At 39.2% G+C, this 23,345-nt stretch overlaps 1 protein-coding gene and 1 long non-coding RNA gene across 3 annotated transcripts in view; one reads left to right on the top strand and one right to left on the bottom strand.

The window, feature by feature from the left end:
* The window catches only part of LOC146524889 (uncharacterized), a 275,208-nt gene that overhangs the window by 37,981 nt on the left and 213,882 nt on the right, over nt 1-23,345 (top strand). The gene's annotated exons all lie outside the window — the stretch shown is intronic.
* The window catches only part of fgf13a (fibroblast growth factor 13a), a 104,223-nt gene that overhangs the window by 47,466 nt on the left and 33,412 nt on the right, over nt 1-23,345 (bottom strand). Inside the window, exon 3 of one of the 2 annotated variants that reach the window (XM_085170292.1) lies at nt 10,076-10,243. The exons of the other annotated variant lie outside the window; for it this stretch is intronic. Coding sequence (XP_085026418.1) covers nt 10,076-10,243 — 168 coding nt within the window. The remainder of the gene's footprint in view (nt 1-10,075; nt 10,244-23,345) is intronic. 2 annotated transcript variants of the gene reach the window in all.

The raw sequence follows: 23,345 nt of genomic DNA, 5'->3' as shown, positions 1-23,345 counted from the left end.
AAGCAACTTATTTTTTAATTTACAAATCACCAACTGCTAGTTTTTAAATATATATTATTAGCATAGCAAGGCATCATAAACTGAAGAAGCGCTGATCTGTATAAAGTGCAATGTTTACCAATACAAGAAGGAAGAGAATGAACTTGTGTCATATATAGGCACAGTTTTTCAGATGTAGTTGTAGATGAGGTCACAACAGCATCACAGAAGCAGCCTGTTATACTACTTAAAAACACAATGCCGTGTTTTTGAACTGTTAATCTATTACATCCACTGAACATCGTCTCCTTCTCTCCAATAAGTGACACTAATTTGTGTATATCTGTAATCTCCATCCTGGCAGCTGTCAGAAGCCAATTTGCTCGCTTCTCATTAACGTGGTGCTGACTCAGCAGCGTGCCTCATTGCCCCCATTAAATAGCTTAATGCTTGTTTACTCTGAGAAAGATGTACACACTGCTTGTGTCACAGTTACTTTAACGCGACTCCTCTAGTGTGTGGTTTAGACTCAGATTGTAGTCAAACGTGAACTTTAGTGAATAAAACAAAGTCCATTAATGACATAAGCTGGGATATTAGTGTCAAGCTGGGTGAAGAAGTCAGGCAGTGATGGGAACTACTGACTTCATTAGACCGACTAATGTGTGCCGGGCAATAAACAGACGTGAGAAATTAAAACAGGCCGTTTCTGCTGCCCTTGGTCTGCATGAATTTGTCAATTAATTACGATTTAGCATTTTATTTGCCAAACCTCGCTTTAATTTACACAATATAAAAAAAAAATCATATATTGACTAAAATAAAGCCTTTTCTCACAAAAGTATGTCGCTCTTATCCACTTTTTCTTCTAGTCTCTGTTGGAATTCTCTGCAATCAACAGGGAGCATCTTTGCTGAAATGCTACACATAATGTACAATGTTCGATGTGACGTGTGCCCTATAGTTACCACATACTCTGTTTGATTTAAATCTAGCCTTAGACGTTTCTCATTTATTTAATAGAGTTTCTGTTTGTAAGGGAGGTTGTGGGTGACATGCATCTCCTCCCGTTGCATGCACAGCACAAATTTTGATTAACTATATGACATGGTGTATATTTAAACTGTGTACTGAACTGTATATCCACTCGTGTCAAAGCAATTTACTGTATGTCTAAACAGAATGGCCCCGGTTATTTGCTGTCTTATTTCACTCTGTGTGGATATTGCCACGAGGAGAGAAACTGAGGCGTGCAGGGGAGAGAGAAATGCTAATTAAATAGACAATGATGGAATGTAATAAGCCTGGCAACTTGACTTTTCTGCATTGGTCTCCTGAGTAATTTCTTGTTAATGTTGCAATGAACACCCGCTCCTGCTGATTGTTTATGCTTTCAGCTTAAGCTTCAAAGGTGCCAGAAGTTAATGCTACGTTTCCATGAACATACGTACTATTTTTACGTATATGACTTTGAAACCCATTTGGAGAGTAAAAACATAAATGTGATCATTTTATTTCTAGGTTTGTATGTCTGTAAGGTTTAAGTCTAAGGCCATGGTTCTCAGCCCAGAAAAAGTGTGGAGCACCAGCTATGGGTTAGGAGTGAGTTGCTGCCCCAAATGGTGAAATTTAAGTATCTCTGGATCTTGTTCATGTTTGAGGGTCGCATGCAGTGCCGCCAACATAGCGACTTTGTCGCTATATTTAGCGAGTTTTCAGACCCCCTAGCGACTTTTTTTCTAAAAAAAAAAAAAAAAAGTCGCTAAAAAAAACTCTCAACAAGCAGCGGGTGCTGTAACGCAGTCAGTTCTTCTTTTACTCTTATGCTGTTTTGTGGATCAGGTTTAAAACTACTTATAAACACACACACACAAAGTAACTCCACCAGAGTGCCTATTTCGGCTCACTTTTGCCGGTCCAAGCCCGGGTAAAGGAGCAGGGTTGGAATTGTGACATTACAAAAAACAATAATTGCTAAAAGAAATTTAATTTGTAGTTCTAAATAAATTCTAAATGCATTTAGGACGTTTTTTTTGCTCACTTTATGTCTCGTCCACGATGTTATTTCTCTCTCCAGCAGCGTAGGTTACAATTACATTAGCATGACCAATTATGCAAATTAGGTGATGACGTCATCTAGCGACTTTTAGGACAACCAATAGCGATTTTCCTTACTGAGGAGTTGGCAACACTGGTCGCATGTAGATTGATGTGGCGTCACTGTGCCAGTCTGCTGTGGTGAAGATAGAGCTGAGTGTGAAACATAGGCTGTTAATTTACTAGTCAATCTATACCAGCATATGTGGTTGAAACCCCAATGACACCTCTCTGGACTCATAGAAAGACAAATGTAACTATTTTATCCGCGTAGAATAAAAGTTTTATCAGACTTACAAAGTGAGAAATATTCATCAGATAATTGCAAAGAGAAAGGTATTTGCATTTGTCCTGGAAAAAGTAGAAATTTATTCTAAGGCACAAATTTTCTCTTACCAGAAAGTTTAATTATGATATTTAGGTGATGCTGAAGTCCTCAAACTGACATGGAAAGCACATTTAGTTTCCGGGAAAAAACTTTGGTTTTGACTTCTCCTCGTATATCACAGGTGATGTGGAGGTTTTGTCTAAGTGGCCAGAATGGGAAGCACTACTGTACTTAGTAGAATATTTAAGTATCTGTACTTTACTTGAGTATATATTTTTCTGGCAACTTTTTACTTTTACTTCCTACATTTTAAAACAAATATCTGTACTTTCTACTCCTTACATTTTCAGAACAGGCCCGTTACTTTTGGTTGAACAGCATCATTTATAGCGTTAAAGTGGGTAGGAAGGAGTAGAGGTGCCCGTAAGTTGTGTTTGCGGTACTTCAGCATCTAGCTAGCTCTACAGAAGGAGAGGAAGTATCAAGGGAGCAACATTTTTTTAAAGTGTCAGGTAATTTTATATTCAACATTTCTATCAGCTCAACAAACATCAGCAAACACACAAGCTGTTTGTGCCGTTTGTCACACAGTGTGTTGCTAGCTAAAGGTCCAGCTACTGTATTTTCTAGGGAGAGAAAAGAAAGAGAACTTCACTCAGAGATGGAGAAAGATGCTGGGAGACAGACGGGACAGGAGAGGAAGAAGAGAGGTTTTATTTAAAGATAAGGATCACTCAGGGACACCTGATAAACTGCAAATTCAAAGCTTGCATGTAATGTCATCATTTTGCTCAGATATTGGATCTATGTGTGATGTGGTCTAATATATTATACATTTTCATTTTGTGAGACATCCTGCAAATTAAACTAAGTATACTAACTGTTTTTTTAAATGTTGCATGAAAATTCTGGTTAGATTTGTGCAGAATAAACAGGTTTGCTTGCTTTAAAGCACTGTGTGTGACTGGTGCACAGTGGCTGTGGTTCTCAGAGTCACATTTAGGTTATATCAAGTGTAGTGGAGATGAATTTGCATTTAAGATGAGAGTGCTTAGATTAATTCGCTGAATTCCAACCTTATACCAACTGTTTATGGTCTAGTATAAAGATAGTATAAAGACCATACTGTCAGTGTAGAGGATGGAAATCAGCCATGATGGCACTGAAACATCTGCGTACATCTTGTTAAATTCAGTTGTGTAAATCCACAAAGAGCAGCCGTTCAGCTGATCCTGTGCACTAAGAAAACCCAGTGAGGCTCACATTAGAAATGACTGTGAATTGTAATTCTTTTCCCTATGCTGAGCCGCTACACAGATCCTAGCATTCCCCCAATCTGCTGAAACCCTGGCTGTTCTCATTTTACTGTTTAGGTGTGGAGGCAAAAGAAAATAGTTTTGTTTTTTTTAATTACCTTTTACTGCATGTGACCTACATAACAGATTAGAATCCGAATTTAGATTAGAATAATATTTGTATTCTCATACACTAATAATATTTTATTATTGCATTAATATAGCACATGGTCTCGCTGTCGTTACCCACGTGAGCATTCAAGTCTCCCAGCCGGAAAAGGGTGGAGTGCCCACTCCGGGTCGGGGATGAGTTCCTGCCCCAAGTGGAGGAGTTCAAGTATCTCGGGGCCTTGTTCGCGAGTGATGGGAGAAGGGAGCCGGAGATCGACAGACGGATTGGTGCTGCGGCTGCAGTGATGCGGACGCTGCACCGGTCCGTCGTGGTGAAGAGAGAGCTGAGTGTAAAAGCGAAGCTCTCAATTTACCGGTCGATCTACGTCCCTACCCTCACCTATGGCCACGAGCTGTGGGTAGTGACCGAAAGAACGAGATCGCGGATACAAGCGGCGGAAATGAGCTTCCTCCGAAGGGTGGCTGGCCTCTCCCTTAGAGATAGGGTGAGAAGTTCAGACATCCGGGAGGGGCTCAGAGTAGAGCCGCTGCTGCTCCACATCGAAAGGAGCCAGTTGAGGTGGTTCGGGCATTTCACAAGGGCGCCTCCTGGGCGCCTCCTGGGCGAGGTGTTCAGGGCATGTCCCACCGGGAGGAGGCCCCGGGGCAGACCCAGGACACGCTGGAGAGATTATATCTCTCGGCTGGCCTGGGAACGCCTTGGTGTTCCCCCGGATAAGCTAGAGGAGGTGGCTGGGGAGAGGGAGGTCTGAGCCTCTCTGCTTAGGCTGCTGCCCCCGCGACCCGGCCTCGGTTAAGTGGAAGAAGATGGATGGATGGATATAGCACAAGGTTCAAAAACGGTTAGTAGGGGCTACTTTTTTCTTTCTTACTTTGAGTACATTTCAGAGCTGAAACTTTTTTACTTTAACTTGAGTAAAGACGTTTCCTCTATTACTGGAGTATATTTTAACAATAATATCTGTACTTGTAGTTAAGAAAAGAAAGTCTGTACTTTTGCCACCTCTGTAAGTGGCGATACCTATCATTCTGAATCAGAATCAGAGAAACATTATTAAACCCTCTGGTACACAACTGTGATGATATCACTGTTTGCATGCAACACAAGGCGTGAAGTGGGTGGCTTGACTGTGGGCCCATTATACCCACCGTTATGGTGGCATATGCCAAAAGTAACACCACATATGCTGGTGCAAGCTCAGCTTAGGCGTCATTTCGGCTGGTCATGAACTTCTCGATTTTTGTAACGTCGTGCACATGACACAGCGAGCTTGGTGACCACAATCATGTAAGTTTTTAAAAAATAAAATTCTAATAATATCAATGCAGAATCTCATAAATGTTCAGATTATACAGAGGGAAATCCTACTGCAAGTAGAAAAGATAAGATGAAGAGGAGAAAACTTCACTCCAGGATGTGTTCGTATCCTTCGTTTCACGTCTTTTATTGGTATACCACTGCTGATGTAGAGGTTTGGTCTTATTGCCTATCATTTGGGAGAAAACTGTAACAACTCTGGTGTAGCCTCGATACCATTATAATTCATGACGGGGCTGTGGTGATGTCATATTTAGTTTATGACACAAGCAGACCCTATTTGGCCCCATTACAGAGAGGACAAGGAGCTTGGTCATTCGGGTGAGGTTTAGAGTGGAGCCACTGCTCCTCCACATCAAAACGAGCAAATTAAGGTGATTGGAGCATCTTACTAAATGCGTTTCAGGCATGTCCTACCAGTAGGAGGCATCTGCAGTGGCTTTAATTTGCACTCTTTTTGTCTGATCAAAATGACTAAGAAACTGAAGTTTGTATAGCAGTTGTACTTACATCTGGATAAGGCTAAAAGTACATAAGAGAAACATAAGACTAAAAGCACACAGTAGGACTTTCATAAAATTGAAAATACACATTTCTCCTCTTACATATGATCAGAGAAGTTAGGTAAATGCAGAAGAGCATGCAGTGCTGATATGACACTGATGCTTTTCTGCTACCCTGCGCTCTCCAGGTACCAAATCGCATTATCATACACATGATTTATTCATGCATAGTCTATTTATGCATCAACTTGGAATTATTGCCTTTATGCTGAAAGACAGACTGCAAAGGACAGAGAGAAAATTAGACAAGCTGCTACCGTGGAATGAGTGCATCTAACAGTTGCATGTTTGGTCTCGTTGATATTGCAGTAATGTGCAGGCCGCAGTGGGATCCCCCAACAGACTGTGCTATTATCAGCAGCAAAAGTAACCCCCTGAAATGTAATTGCAACTTTGTGGTGATTCACCATCATGCATAAGTGGGAAATAAATGGTGCTACTACTTACTCCTCTGGCATTTCTGTTTTCATTTCCTTGGCAGCAGATTAAATATTTGTCAGTACAGTAGAAACACATTAGGTAGTAGCATAAATGTTGCACAGGTCCTGGTCCCCAATGTGTCAGCATTACAAGTTCAGCGACAGCTGTGATTGGTTCAAGATGTCAAGCTGTTGTGAAAAGAATGAAAATAAAAGGCCTGACGGGATGGAAATCTGCGACTACAAACAGGCAGTTACTCTTTGTATCCAGCATGGCTACAGCGTTTACAGAATGTCACTAGTGGCAGCCTTGCTTTCTGTGTAAGGTTCTTTTTGAGTGACTCTGTGACTCTTCGGGAGACAGACACTATCTCTACTTTTAAGATTAGGCTTAAAACTTTCCTTTTTGCTAAAGCATATAGTTAGGGCTGGACCAGGTGACCCTGAATCCTCCCTTAGTTATGCTGCAATAGACGTAGGCTGCCGGGGGATTCCCATGATGCATTGAGTTTTTCCTTTTCAGTCACCTTTCTCACTCACTATGTATTAATAGACCTCTCTGCATTGAATCATATCTGTTATTAACCTCTGTCTCTCTTCCACAGCATGTCTTTATCCTGTCTTCCTTCTCTCACCCCAACCAATCACAGCAGATGGCCCCGCCCCTCCCTGAGCCTGGTTCTGCTGGAGGTTTCTTCCTGTTAAAAGGGAGTTTTTCCTTCCCACTGTCACCAAAGTGCTTGCTCATAGGGGGTCATATGATTGTTGGGTTTTTCTCTGTATCTATGAAGCGCCTTGAGGCGACTTTTGTTGTGATTTGGCGATATATAAATAAAATTGAATTGAATTGAACTCTGTGCCCATTATTTATTTATTTATTAACCTTTATTTAACCAGGAAGATCCCATTGAGGTTAAAAACCTCTTTTTCAAGGGAGACCTGGCCAAGATAGGCAGCAGCAGGTGTCTCACAGTTACTGTGCCCATTATAATTAAAAAAGAAACTATTTGCACAAACACAAAGAGAAAATAGAAAAATTAAGTTTTCTTACGTAATTCTTTGGCTAAAAGTTGTGTATAGGCATAAGTCTATAAGTTGACAATGACTAAGCTTTTCGAGAGAACAAGGACTGTGGGTATTGTCCCTCATCACTTCGTCTAAAAAATGATTTAGAAGGACTCTTCCAATAGCCACAATTTAAAACCATTATTCATCTATACCATAACTTATTCAAGTTCCTCATGTGCATTTGAATGCGAATGTGTGTGACACCTAAAATGTCCATGTGTGTGAGAGACAGAAAAAGAGAACAAGAGACAGGGATACATATGATAAGACACGTTTGTGAAATGGGTATCTCAAAAGTGACAGCATGTGACATTTCTTTCTGCAACACGGTCACATCTCTACGTCAGTTAGCATTTTAAAACTCCTGCAATTTAAAGTCAGCCAATGTGAAAGAACATCTTGCGTCTGAAATGGACAGGAAAGCATAATTCAGCTGGAAATACTTCCACGGCTTATTAAGTATGTCGCACGCAAATACTATATATATGATTTAAGCGCTTTACTTCCCAGATTGCCTTAGAAAGTTGTCTGTCTGTGTATATATCATATAGCCTCAAACTATAAAGTTTATAAAGTCTTGCAGTACTTTGAATTATGGATGGATATTTACACAGATCTGCTCCTCAGGCACCATCTTTTGTTTCTACTGTGGAGACACAGAACAGAGCTAAAGAGAAAAACAGAAGCAGAAAACAATGATTTGAGTATAAAGAGAAAAAGATGGTTACACAGACTGAGTCAAGGAGAGTTTGGATAATACAGAGAACAAACTCTTCGACAGCAGGCGACACACACAGGCCTGAGAATGTCACGCGTGTCTCTGGACATGTAAAGCTAATATACTGGTCCCACTTCAGCCACTTCGGTGTAGTTCTGGGATATGCGTCAGAGGAATTGGATTGACTTTCTTAAAGCCTAGGTAATTAATGGATCTTGCTGTTCATACTTCTTCAAAGCAAGTGTCACTGCTCACAGTTCAACAATCTACTCCTGCTGGCACAAAAGAAGTCTTGTTTTTACTACTTATTGTGATAGTTTTTATTTACTGTCACTGATGTAGTTTAACCATAGAGGGGAAAAATGTAACAAACTGCAACAGCCTGGGCGGCAGTCCACTGTGACTTACAAAGTCTGTTAGACACAGAGCTAAGTATTCTAGAAGCTAGAGTCCATGAAAACCATTAATAAGCAACACAAAGCAGTTGAAATGTTGTTGCCATGGTAACAGTGTGACGGAACTGACTTTCTTGCCCAGATTTCTCAGAACGCATAAACTTACATTCTTTTCAACGGATGTAAAAGCTAATATGTTGCCATTCTACCAAAAAAATATCAAACATTTTTGTTTTGTTTCTTAATGTGGGAGTTTGTGCTTTTGCAAAGATTTTCAGGAGACAATTCCATATTGTTTATAATCTGTGTATCTGTCTACACAGCCTGTTCCATAGATCAGTTTAATAACACAGTTTCCATTCACATCATGCATCAGCATAAATGACATCCTCATGAACAGCTTACGTAAGAGCTGTAGTCTCCCCTCCTTCCTTTGTAAATTCAGTCACGTCCAACCGGAGCTGCAGACAAACTGAATAATACATCTGTAATTCTCCAGCCAGACCTCTGTTAGTATACCACTACTTTATCTCTCTCACCCTCACTTTCTTTCCTCACAAGGATACGAGCGTGTGTGCAAGTCCTTCGGTGAGTAAAGAGAACGTTATCAACAGGTCAACTAATACGACAGGTCCAGAAACTCTTTGCCAAACATGCCATTTAAATATAGCAGAGTATAGACCAGCACACTGTAGAAAATGTGTGTGAGAGAGTTCATCTCTTACCAATCACGATGTCTGTAAAGGAAAGCAATTTCTACAATCGTAATACCACACAGAAGGTTGGATGATAAATGAGGTAGCCAAAGAACCTGAATGCCAGACAGGGCAAGGTGCAGTAACATGCTAGGAGCAGAAAGGTTTTGTTTTATTTTGCGTTTTATTTTTCTTATACGTGGACTCTTAACAAATTCGGCGTACTTGTACTATATGCAGGTATATTTTCTCCCCATAGCTGCATACAGCAAGTATTGAAGCAGGAAAATGAAACATGGAGGACATGTAAAACAAAATAATGTTAGGCAGGGAGAGAAGGAAGGAAGCAATGGTAGGCTGCAAAAACCAAGACCACACAGGCAGAAGCATAGGAAACACGGGAAGGAAGGAGAGGGAGGAGGGGTTTGCTGACTTGACAGTCTGTGGATGAGTAGATCACTCTTTAGTCATGGATATGAAACATAATCTTCACAGCCTTGTGTTGTTTCTTTTGTTTTGTTTTGCTTTATTGGGCCAGTTTAAGTGGAAGCACATACTGAAATCGCCTAGTCATTGAACTCATTAGGGCAGCAGCTGCCTCCATCTATAACCCCTTTTCTTTTTGCACTTTGTTTTGGTCTGTGCATGCGCCTCAGGGTGGCAATGACCGAGTTAATGGTTTGGGGTAGGGAGGGGTGGACTGGAGCTACAGATGCTATGCTCCTCAGTCCAACATAACGGGTATGCAGGCAGACACACATACGCTCGCACAAACACGCACTGAACTGGACGAGGCCCAGGGAGAGACGCCGTCCTACAAGTTCTCTGCTAGCGAATATCCCCCCAGCACTGGGTCGTCTAATATGCCCAACACGCACACTTGCACAAACGCCTTCGTGCACAAACACACGCATGCAGAAGCGCACCAGATGCTCTCTAAAAATGGAACAGAAATTCTGAAAAAAAACTTGGTTTGGAGGGACAGAATATGACGAGGGGGTGAGATGAGAGTGGCCGAAGGAAGCGAGGAGCATCAGCAAATCAAAACAAGGAGGGGTGCAAACAAACCTTCGGGTTCTGCGCTCTCTTTGTGGACGGCTTGCTTCAGTGGGCAGCAGAAGATTTCGTGACACTTAGCACGAAAGGGGGACCCTTTACTCCTTATATCCGCAGAGTGGATGGAGTCCTGCCGTAACATAATGTACTCCTGGGTACCTGGGGCAGCGTCATCCTGGACTGCGGTGTGCCATAACAGAATGAACTGGGGTTAGAAACCACATAAAAAACAAAAGAAAACAACAACAACAGCAAAAACACAAGCAAATAAAAAGGCATTAGCAACAGCAACAGCATTAAATAACAGTACTAAAATGCATACTGACAGGCAGAGCAGGGAGAGAGAGTACAGGAGGATAAAAGAGAATAAGAAAGAAATAGACAGGCTCAGATAAAGAACACTAAGATCACAAAAATAACTCAAATAACAGACAAATAAACAACAGTGGGGGTTGTGTTATATATATCCTTAGTCTCTGAAAAGGAAAAGTGTTAAAATAACACAAAGAAAAGATACGGGGACCAAGAACAGTTCAATGTTCAAACTCAGTGTTATGGCAGGTTTTTAGCAGGCACTGGACCAGCACTTAAATGAGGTGATTGTGGGGTTGGGAGAATAATATTAAGTTGTGGGCAAGCCAAAGCAGCCAAACGTGCAGTCTGCTACAGTATATATGAAGCAAGCATCCCAGAATCTTAAGGCCCCTTTCTGACAACATATCCACCCCATTTATTTTGAGTAGGCAAGCAAATGCAAGGCCATGCACAACCCCCCCAGATCACACTGGGTGGCCACATTTGCTTTCATGAAATCATGCTTGGGACAAGTGACATTAAGGAGAGTTTTTATAACTTGACTCTGCACGTCTCTGCAGGATTTCTGGGGTCTTGTGAAGCTCCTTGTGTTTCTGATTCGGTCTGGACTGAGCCTAATGCATCCGTCCTCTTTCAGGCACAATGCATGGGCTTTAATCATTGACCTATTTTCTCTCTGTTGATGGATTAGCTACAAGCAAACCAGTCCAAATAAATTGTATCTTTTTATCCTAATGGATTCCAGTGTCATGCCTCTCTCTGACACACTTATTATTAAATGAAAATGACAAAAGAGAAGGCCATTAATCATCTGCCTCCACTGAACCACATATATGAGTAATACCCTGTTCATCTATGACATGTGTGACCAACATAATTATCTCCCATTTGCAGAAAAATGACATCATGAATAATTCCAAGGTTTTACATATAACTCATGACTCATTTTAACTCACATTCAACTGATGATCTGATATTAAATCTTTTTGTATTGCATGTAAACTTCAGTCAGCCTCATCCAGAGGGCTAATCCATGAATTGATAAATACAAACTCAGATGCACAAACACGTACACAGACCCTCAGCACACATTGATGTTGATGCACTGTACTTCAACACCTAGTATGTCAAGGTACATACGCGCACGCGCAGACACACACACACACACACATCTTGAAAAAACATCTTGTACTCTTGTTTTGACTGTTTAATATTATACCTGTCATTTAGTCTTCAAGATGACCTATAAGTTACTGCACACTGTGTTGTAGAGATGAAATGTTCTTCATCTAGTCTGTGCTGCACACCAGCAACAAATCAACAATCCCAAACATAGTCATAGTCAGAGCCCTGAACGTCATAGACGTCTGTGGTTACGAGAATCAACACGAGGCACCCGATGCCCTTACAGCCAAAGAAAGCTGTTGCAAGTTCTTTATGATGCTGAAGAACAACCAACCTTCCAAGTAAAAACTATGCAGGCGTGCATGGACTTTACTACTTTAAAGATCATGGGTGGTTCCATAAAATATTAATTTGAGTTTATTCTCACTCACTCATCCTTTTAACTCATATTTTTATACTTTGTTTGAAGTCACTTGGAAAAGAAAAGCTAAATATAAGCTAGATTTTTTTTTTTTAAATGTCCTAAAGCATCTTCACTTTTAGTCACTGAAATGTTTTCACAGTGCTGTATTGTTATTAATGTACTCATAAATTGTTTGACTTTTCTGAACTGTTGATTATGGTAGGGTTTAATGGAAACAGTGGACTATAGGAGCAATATGTCTATCAGCAAATGGCACTCAGTGTGTGATTATAGTTCAAAAATCCAACTTAGCCAACATTATGACTATGATTAAGATTGTTGTTGTTAATGTTAATAATTATAATTGTAATTTTATAAAATTATATATATATAATTGTAACAGAGGAATTATGACTTGATAATAGTTACACCAAGACTCCAATCATAGTGGAAAAAGCCAGCTTATTAGACTAAATAAACAACCTTTTAGCAAGACCAGAGTCCCAAAAAATGAACATAAACTGTAAGGTTAGTACAGAACGTCCCTTGCTTGGCACAGTATGTGTCTCCTCACATATTTAATAGATAGACACGCAGAGCATATATTCAATTTTCCACACCTGGAACAATCAGTTATCACATAAATTGTGTCCTGCACAACTCAGCAGCATGTTTGCTCCTCTTTGATGCTCTCAGATAACCTTTTTCCAGTAGTTCAACTCAGCAAAAAATATATTTATATATAACTTTTCATATAAATAAGTAGCTCAGACTGATTCAAATAGCAAGACAAAACAATGCCAGAAAGGAGTCAGTCAAGAGAATATTCAAATATTCGCTCCATCTTTTAGCAGTTTTCTGTATGTTTAAAGTCTTAATATGTTTTCTTAAATCGTGTTACAAGATAATAATGTTCCAGCTCTTAATTTTGAAGGTGGCAATTCTTATTGTTTCCTTTTACAAATGTGCTACACATTTAATCTTTGACAGTTTAGCACACAGACACTTTCACTATAGAAGCAACTCTTCATTCAAATATGATATTTTACAATCAGTATCGATTATTCAGCATTAACAGTATTTTCACACATGTAGAACCAACCATGCCGTATGAGTTAATATCACCATAACAAATCATGGCTTGTAATTCATGCTGATAATAAACCAGATGGTCCCTCTTTTCTTTACACGAATTTACTCAAACAATTTCTTCTTCTTTTTTCTTTTTCATTTTTGAACCACGGGTCAGTTTTCATTTGTGGATGCAGCAATAAACTGTGTTCGGTGTGACTCTTCCAAGTATACCTAAGAAGTGATTTCAAATATAGAATTGCATTTGTTGTTAATGCAATACCACCAGAGGGCCCAGAGATTAGTCATGGGTTTTGAATGTGTCCCTTGTGTACCAGACTGTTTGAATCTTTAATTATAGTATGGGTTGTAGATGCAAAATCTTCAGCTTCTTTGCAGTTTATACTAAGAAATCTTATCAGATATATGTTCTATAAAAACTTTGGATATTATTGGAAGGAAAGGTTTTCTGTTTCTCTTCCTTTGGCAGAAGAGTGGATGTAACACAAAGTGCTCCACTGACTGTTCAGTAAAGTGGTGGAGAGGGTGGTCCAGGTTACCCATTTATTATCAATAGCTATTTGCCGTAATTCAGTCAGCTGGGTGACTTCTGTGTCAGCTGATGGGGGAATCCAAAGAGTGTATTGATTCAAACTGAATTCAAATCGTAATGACAGACAAAAGTAGTCTGTAAGTATACTGTGTACATTTCAGAGTTAGCAGTTCAATACTGAGGCCACAGAAACTCCGTCGGAGTATCAAATGTGTTCAGTCATAGTAACATGCCAGTTACTAACAGTTTTTTTTTTTACCCCATCTCATCTTTTTAAAAGCTTGTTTCCCACATCAAATTCAAAGTGCGCATACACATAAATTTTAGCATTTTATATATAGTTTTGTACTATAGTTTTTGTTTAGTACAGCTGCATAAGGGCTCAATTAACTTCTGCATCCAAATGCTGAAGTTTGATTACTGGAATTTAACCCCATACAAAGAGTCCAGCTCTGCCTTTGATCAATTGTCACTCAGCTAAGGTAAGGTAATGCCTAATTCCTTCAAACTGCACATAGTAATGTACAAAATCTAAACTACCCTATTAACACAACTGATGTCCGTCCCATGTTTGCTTTGTATTCTTCACAAGAAAACTAAACATAGACTCTTTCGCCATTATTATAATTATTCCAAAGCTCGATAGAGTTAAGCTGTAAACCACTTACTACATATTTAATCCTTTATATCATTTTTACTAAATATACCTTTCTGAGGTCACTGCTGATGTAGAAAATGGGAACGGGTGTAAAAGACAGGGAGAAAAGACTCTTGAGAACTACAACAAATGTCTAATTACTGCCAGCAATTATTAATGAGCCAGCTAACTGTTGGCTCATTAGAGGTAATAAAAAAGAGTGACGATGGGGCTGAGAGGACGACTGCGAAGGAGGGGGTAGGCACTATGTTTTACAGCTTTCATCCTCTCCCCGGCCTTGATGAAGAACGCATATTTGGGAATGAAGGAAGCATGATGGATGATACAGCGAGGCTTGGTACCTCACTCTCCATCAGGACAGCCACTCACAGACAGAGTGAAATGTCAGCCAGGTTCGTGATAGTCTGTGATCTATAGACACCAGTGCTGGACCTTCAGCAAACTGCAATAGATATTCCTGCCCCTCTGACAGGAATAAATCTAACAGTAAGGAGAAATACTTACAAATAAAGTGCAGGGCAGTGCAGGATATATCTTGCTTTGGTTAGTTGAACATCTATTTAACACCCCCTACCATTAGGTCATGTGTGCAACAGTACAGTAGATGTGCTGCGTATTTATAGTATGTAGAATAAAGTAAGTAAGGCACAATAACAATGTTGTGCTCATTTTCATATTTGGGCTTATCTATGTTACTGTGGGACAAAGGAGCAGGCTTAATATGAACAGGTATTCATGTTCACATGCTCAAACTTCCATCTGCCATGTTCAAATGAGGTTCAAGGACAACCAACTGATGTAGTGTCAGATCTAGAGAAATGGCTTAGACTTCCATAGGTGCACTGGTAATTTGCACCAGTTACTCAAGTCATGGCTTATATCCATCACGAAGGCGACGCACATGCATCACGTGCTTGACAAATAGCATACTCACTAAATTAGAATCAAAATTAAGCACAGAAAACGGGTCTGTAGCCTGAGGTTTGTGTTTCAAAAATAGCCTGGCCTCAATGTAGTTTTACAAGAAGCAGAATCTAGCACATTGTCTTCTGGGATGCTTTTGGTTCAGCGTGGCTCAATCTCAAGAAAGAATAGTTTTATTTTGGTTGTAAGTCACCTTGCAGGCAGCAGAGAAAGTAAGTCGAGTTGAACGGGAGGTTTTCTTTGAAACGCAGAATGAGCTTGCATTTTTATTCCTGCTCTATCATGCCTCTGAACTATCACACTCACTTTTTCTTTGTCTCTTTGTCTCTTTTTCTTTTGTTTCTTTTTCTTTTTTTACATAACCAGCAACTTTATGGAGTGGTATGATAGTCTTAAATAACATAAGCTCATCTAATAGATAACTTTTCTAATTACTATGAATCTGAACCACCCAGAAAAACGCCCGCAGCGGGGCGAACGTGGCTCAAGAGTTGGGAGTTCGCCTTGTAATCGGAAGGTTGCCGGTTCGAGCCCCGGCTCGGACAGTCTCGGCCGTTGTGTCCTTGGGCGAGACACTTCACCTACCGCCTACTGGTGTTGGCCAGAGGGGCCGATGGCGCGATATGGCAGCCTCGCTTCTGTCAGTCTGCCCCAGGGCAGCTGTGGCTACAACTGTAGCTGCCTCCACCAGTGTGTGAATGGGTGGATGACTGGGTGTGTAAAGCGCTTTGGAGTCCCTAGGGGGGGCTAGTAAAAGCGCTATACAAATGCAGGCCATTTAATCGAATTAAAATTTTAAATTGTGGCTTTAGCGTATGGAGAAATGTAAAATGTTGTGTATGTTTTCAGATAATTGTCATGCTCCAGTAGTATTATAGTATATTAAAACTTAGAAATGTCAGAATCCAAATCCATTAGTAGAAAGAAAGCACAACCTGTAAAGGACCACAGAGCAATTACTCAAATGCAACATGATATGGCCACAGCTCCAGTCATGCTCCCCCAGCAAAAGCAATCCATTTACACCAATATGTACCATGTATAGAAGCTACGAGTCTGCCTCAAAGGGGCGGCAGACATCGTGTCCTATTTATTCATCTAGAAATGAGTAGGTGTTGAAATATTGTCTCTTTTCTCAAACAATAAGCTTCAAAACAATGTGGAAAAAACAGGAAGTCTTGGTCCACTGAACTAAGGTGCAACAGAACAAGGAATTTAAGACTTTGCCATGAGGAGAAAAAGGTATGGCCAAAGGAGGACAATGAGTAGAAGCTTCTGACCAACTCTTCTAGTATGAGCCCAGTCGACCGTGTGTGTGTGTGTGTGGTCAAAACACTACATAGTAGCACATGTTAATTGACCATAAGCACAATGGTCAATTAACATCTTCAAGAGACTATGTTGCCTGTACAACAAGCACATTGTGTGATATAAAGGATTTCTAACATTTTGTCATGTGACCTACGGAAATGTTTTAGCAACTATTCGACTTATCACACATAGAAGGTCTACAACTGAAGTGAGTTACTCGAGTTACTTTTGGTGGCTTTAATAGGTTAATAAAAAGAAAAGCCTTTTAAAAACTGCTGTAGTAACATGCAGAACACTTGTTTCTCTTCTTCTAAAATTCCATCAGTGGTCTTAGAACATAATTTGTGACCCCTGTTGAGGTGTCTTAGCAAGTTACTGTAGGAATTACTGTGGTAGAGCACTATCAGAAGTTCTCATAGGATTTTCTGCTTGCAAATTGGTGAAATAAAGGTGTATTTCTGAACAGCGTGACATTGAAAATAATAAGGTTCAGTATAACAGACTTCCAATGTAGGAATCCCTTAATAATAAGAAGTATAAAAGCTATCATTTATATTTAAAAATGTAAATATTGGTATATGTAATGCTAGACAGTATAATATAGCACCATAACCAATAGCACCAGTAGTTATCCCGCTGGCACTCAAACAGTGCAGTGTTGCACCTACCATAATACTACCTACTACGCAAGTGAATAAGGAAGAATAAGAATAACTAACTAACAAGTGTGTTAGTTTAAAAGCATGTGACCGCTACTGTTGTGTAAAATAACATCAAAGGGGATGACAGCTGAGTCTTAGACCTTCTACCCGCATCCACACCAAGTTAACTCTGCAGTGTTAGAGGTCAATCTTAATTTCAACATGTAAATTAATCAGAACGTTTTTTTGTATGTATTTTGTATAGTATTTTTTTCTCTCTTATTTTCTTTTCTAAATGTACTTGTATATTGTTCACATGTTGAAATGAATTACCAAATTACCAAAAAAATTACCAAAAAATTTCACTGTCCAAAAAAACACAGAGAACACACACTGAATAAAGTAAAAGACAATGTTTAGTGTTTTGTCTTTTTCTATACTCATGCAAACTGCAATGATACTGTTATTGTGAATGATTTGAAATGGCACTGAGACAACACTACTAAAATATTAACATTATACAGGACAGTGTCCATATCTACAGATTTGTACTTTAAAATGTTAAACCTTTATAACCTTTATGCCTATTTATACCTTTACTTCTATATTTGGATGTTAAAAAAAACATAAAGTCTACACCTAATTTTTTTTCTTTTTTGGGGGGGGGGGGGGGGGGGGTTGACAGAGTTTTTGTGAAAGAAAAAAATAATGGATATTTATGAGAAGTCTAGAAAGATCATTGTAAGCCTAAGTGCTTGGTTATTCTTAACCTTACTATAAAACATGCCCTGAGACTTTTTTGACACTTTTTTTCTCACCTTTTGCTGTAATGTGCTACTTCGCTTGCACATTAGAGCATTCAATGAAAAAAAAAAAACACACACAGACATGCTGTGAGATTTGTCAAATATTACACAGGGAAAAAATCCTACATGCATTTCTTTGTTTAGTCAATGGATGGCATTAGCAGAAGAATAAAATGTTGATGAAGGACAATTTTACTGCAAACGAGAAAGTAAGCATGTATGCACGTAAGCATTTATAGACGCACGGATGAACATGTAAAATGTTTCATCTCCCTCCCCGTCATGCATTCAAATATTTCTGGGTTCAAACACGCACTCGTGCTGAGAGAGATTAATGTTAAAGATCCATTTCACCGCAATTAACAGCTGACGAGAGCAAACTGGATCATAAAGTCTATACTACTGCCTGCTGATTAATAGGCCTTTGACTGCGGGATGACTGAAACATTGTAGGAGGTGGTTCAAGGGTAATAGGATCAACAAAGCCTGAGAGGTAAGTGACTCCAAGTAGCTTATGATATATCTCGTGTCAAATACACTTCAAAGTCACATACGATTTATACTTTCTTTTCACATCAACCCCACGCTCGCTGTAGAACATTACGAATAACGTTACACTGATGGAAAGAACATGTAGCTTGTCCATCACACTATATGGCTTGCCGGTGTTTAAAAGCATATACTTTGATGTGCAGTCATCTTCCCAGGAGGATTTTAATAGGAAACATCTGTCTTTTAAGCATAAGACGATTAGCACAGTGTCAACTATCTCCTCCAAATGCCCTTGGATTTGAAGACATTAACCAGGCATTGACACGGTAAGAGTGGATATTAAAACATAAAATACATAAAATCTTCATAATCAATTCTGGAAAAACAGACAGTCAATCTTGTTGCTAAAAATAAAAAAATAAATGTTTTGGTTACATTTTTGATGACATTAAGCTGCCTGTGAAGCTTGTAATTGATTAATTTTCTGGAAGTGGCCGATTGCAGCCTTTCTGTTTTATTAACCAGTTCAGAATGTGATATAATAAAATTACTCCTTAGCCTAAAAAAGGAATTCAAACAGTTGCTGCTTTCAAATGACATGGCAAGTTCATTAAAGCACTGCAGAAGTCTGTAGCAGCTGTTTGACTGCTCTTGGCTCCAAGCGGAGCATTTGTTGCTTTTTGATGAAAAAACACGTGATATAGCTATGAATGGGTGAACAGAAAGATGCCACTCGTGTTAATGGATCGATGCACTTAATTAAAGTGGGCCATTGCTCTTCAAAAGCACACTGGACCATGTGGTGCACAGAGAGCAAAGGGAGAGAAAAATAAGTAGCATGTAAAACACTTTGCAAAAGCCATAAATGTGTCCTTGAGAGGTCCAGCGGTATTTCTGGCCTTGGATGCTCAGTACAAAAAAAGGAGAAATTGCTTGCTGCCAACAGAGCACTGTCATCTAGTGAGTTGGATAGAAGGAGGTAATCTCAGTGTGAGACCTGCAGCTGAGTCCAAGAGAAAGAGCGAATCCATGCTGTTGGCCCATGAAGCCAAGTATCGTTGTCTGGAGCATAGTAGTTATAGATCTCCTGTAGTCAGTCAGTTTAATCTGACGAGAAAACAATAATTAAAACATTCAAAAGCTGTAAACTAGCATCAGTATTTGACATAATCAATTATTTAAACCCACTAAATGTGTCATTTCTTGTTGTCCAATAGTATTATATAATGGCATGCAGTGCACCTGCCTTCTAGGTAGCAGTGGCAGCAGTCATCCAATAACTAACTGCACTAACTAATGTCTGAGTTCATGGTTGACTAAGTGCAAATGGCAATCTCACATTCTATATTACACATTACTATAAGTTAGTATGAGGTCATCGGGTCTTGGGTCCGTGTTAAGTGAACTCTACCTCAAACTACATAGAGGTAAAGAGCAAAGTAAGAAAAGTACTGAGCGGTTCAAACACTATATCACTAAATTCAAATTAAAAATTTGAGAAGTTGTGTAACTGGATGTGAGTACCATATAATCATATCACCACTAAGCCTTCACAGGTTGTGACAAGACTCTTTATTAATTACTGCGCTGAAATAGTCCTTGATCCAAGCCTTTCCGCCAAGAACACAGTCTCTGGCAGAGCAAATATGGAGGGCAGCATCTTCCTGTGCCTTCTGCCAACCAGATCAGATCCCAGATGGGCATCAAAACCTATCGTACTTTAGTTTATTAATGCACATTTACAGCCTTCGCTGTTGTTAGAGGAGGAAAGGTAGCAGAGGGAGAGGGGGCGGAGAAGGAAAGTGGAGGAGTAAAGCCATTTGCACAGTTTTAAAGAACAAGAGTGCGAGGTGGAGAAGAGAAAATCAGGGTGACCTTATTAGTGTGAGTCTATTTACTGAATTTCTGCAGCAAACATGCTGAAGAGTCTTCAAGTCTTTTATGACAGATCAGTATTTTTAAAAAAATAACAGCTCCAGGGATGGAAATGAGAAATGTTAGATTTAAAGTTGAAGTGGTCGAGAAACATGCCTCTCTCCATATCGCTTTGCAGAGATTTGGAAGAGAAAGAAGTCACTGAATACTTTATAGGACCTATATTTTTTAAAGACTAAAACTATGTAAATATTAACAATAAACTATAACAATAAAAAACTCAAAAAACTTAGATAAATATTTTAATTTGTGTTTATTAATTTAAAAATAAAGTACTGTTAAATTATCACAGCTGTGGCAACCAAACACTTTAATTAACAAACACCTCAGACACTACAGAAGTAAATGTTAAAAGAGTAGTGAAACACACGTGTTTTACAGGGGTTTTTGTTCGTTTTTTTGTTGGGGGGGTTTTCCAGCCAAGTGTTGTTCACTCTGCAAGAGTGAACATTACAAAAAAATGACAGAAAATGTGTTTTTGTTAACCTCATCGTGTTGTGACTGTGTTGTTAAGAGCTGCAGTAAACACTGTTCCATATGTCTTCTTTGATTAATATGCTCTATAAAAGTCCTGCAGTGTGTGTTAATCGTGTGGGTATTGAGGGGGAGTTTATGAGGAAATGAAATTCAAATAAAAAGTTATGAGCCTCTGGTGAGACCTGGAGATTTATACTGCAATCCATGGTTTTTAAAGCCACGTCTGGTATAATTCCTTGTAGGAGCTTTAATTATATATCCATGGTAGTTTTTTAAGTAAAAATGCTGTAGATATAAATTTGAAGGATAAATGAAACTGGGTAAAATTTGGAGAACATGTGAAGCGGGACAACTTCTACCAAATTAATTATTTTTAAAGCACGGGGATCAGTTAATATCTTCTTTTAGGACAATATCAGGTAATATAGCTAACCCTTTCTGCTATATTAACATGTAATTAACATAATGTCAAATTCTAAATTGACCCAAGAGTCCCAGCTTGCTTGCGCTTGATGTAGGATTACATAAAGGATCCAAAATCCAGACATTCAGAGAGAAGAGATTTAGGAACAGCTAATCCCAAAATCTGAATCATGAAATATATGTGATTGATTTTTTGGTGCCTCTGATTCCTCGTGGTGTATTTTGGAAGGTTCAGAGGTAGTTGTTTAACTTGTATCATTAAAAAAAAAAAGATATTTGTTATGTTTTATAAAAAAAAAAAACTAAAGCAGTAGACTGCCAAAAAAAAAGGGCAAAGACAAAGTTCTGTCTCAACTGTCTGATGATCTGAACTGGAACAAATCAGGTTATTCCAGAACAGTATGGTGCACGAGTAACAGGAGTCTTCTATTGGCTTGTATGCTTTGCATTAGTATTTACTCAGTGTCAGTAATTTTCAGATATTTGATATTGTTTTAATCCTAACACTGATCAGCAAAACCAATTTCTTTTTTTTTGATGAAGATGGTAATTTTTTCAAAATTTATTGTAATATAGAAAATAGATAAAGACGACCCAGTAATACAGTTATGCTTACCAAGATGGTAAGTAAGTAAGTAAGTAAAACTTTATTTATATAGCACCTTTCAAGATAAAAATCACAAAGTGCTTCACAGAAGCTAAAACCTAAAAATAAAAATCAACCAAAAGCAAGTTTAAAAAGATGAGTTTTTAGCTGTTTTTTAAAAGCGACCACTGAGTCCACAGATCTCAGGCTCAAAGGGAGAGACTTCCACTATCTGGGGGCCACAGTTCCAAAAGCTTTGTCGCCTTTTGTTTTCAGCCTCGTGTGTTGGACAGCAAGCAAGCCCTGGTCACAAGATGGTAAATGTAAAAGGTAAATGTAGAGAATATAATGTACCACTTTGGAAAGTTTGTCCTAGAAATTAGATTATGTATTTGCAGATCCATTAATTTCTCATTGTATTATTAGAATATTAATTGAACTACATATTCCAGTTCTTGTCATGTGACAATTGACAAATCGTGTTCATTCGCAGCTGTTACACACCCTCAACCTTTCCTACTACATAAGCCAACATCGCAGCTGCTGAACCATCATGTGCTCAACACACTCTCCCAAACACACCCAGTTACATTCTCAAATGTTCAACCAGTAGAAAATGGCACGTGGGGACATTTAAAAGCGGTGTTGGTGGCAGTCATCAGTCATAGTACTGCCAAAATAGTTCATATGATGTTCAGCATCACCCTAGATGCCATATTCACACAGAAAAAGAATGTTTCTTTTCTGGTGCTTTGCTCGTGCATAACAGTGTCTGCATTTGTGAAATCACAATCATTTGAATTTTTGTCTGTTGTTTTGACACTTTAATAACCGTTTAAAGTAAAACACAGATCCACCTTTTTTTTTCTTCTTTTCATCTGTTTTATACCAAGTGTTAGTCCCCTGCATAATACGTCAGTGGGAAATGGTGACAGCCTCACTTTGTCTCCCTGTCTAAATCCTACACAACCTCTGACGGTGGTCTGCCAGCACAGTGAAAAAAAACCTACCTCTTCTGAGGCCTCTGTCACTTTGAAGAAATCAAACTGGAGCTGTAGCACGTAACACCCACGTAACACCCACGTCACAGCACGACAGCGCCGACAACAATTTCATTCCGGCCGTTTATGGTGAGCTCATTGTCTCTGGTCGTCTTGGCTCTCGTGTTTCTCACAGCTGACTGACTCAAATGTGATTGTGTACGTTGAACAAGCCTGCATACTGCAGTTTGCATGGGAGGGAGTATCTGGGAAGTCCATCTGCCCAAAGGGCCTAGGGGCATGTGACGACTATGCTTGTGTGTGTATTTTTATATTCATGTTTTACCTTTATGAGCCTGGACAGTAACGGAAAGTGAGGACATTCCTGCTATTTCCTCTGTTTGAACTATCAAAAGCCCATTTCACAGTTAGGGCTTTACACATAATATGTTTATGTGTGATAATAAAATGTGCTATATAAACAAAACTGCCACTGCTAAGTGGGGGGCATTTTAGCCCATTGTTAGATTGTTGCTAAATAAGAACCTACAGGGGTCTAATATTTACTTGGATGCTAAATCC

The sequence above is a fragment of the Neolamprologus multifasciatus genome, chromosome 2, assembly GCF_963576455.1.
Source record: "Neolamprologus multifasciatus chromosome 2, fNeoMul1.2, whole genome shotgun sequence".
NCBI classification, from domain to species: domain Eukaryota; kingdom Metazoa; phylum Chordata; class Actinopteri; order Cichliformes; family Cichlidae; genus Neolamprologus; species Neolamprologus multifasciatus.
Note: the sequence above shows the minus strand (reverse complement) of the source record. Positions and strands in the feature narration are given on the sequence as shown.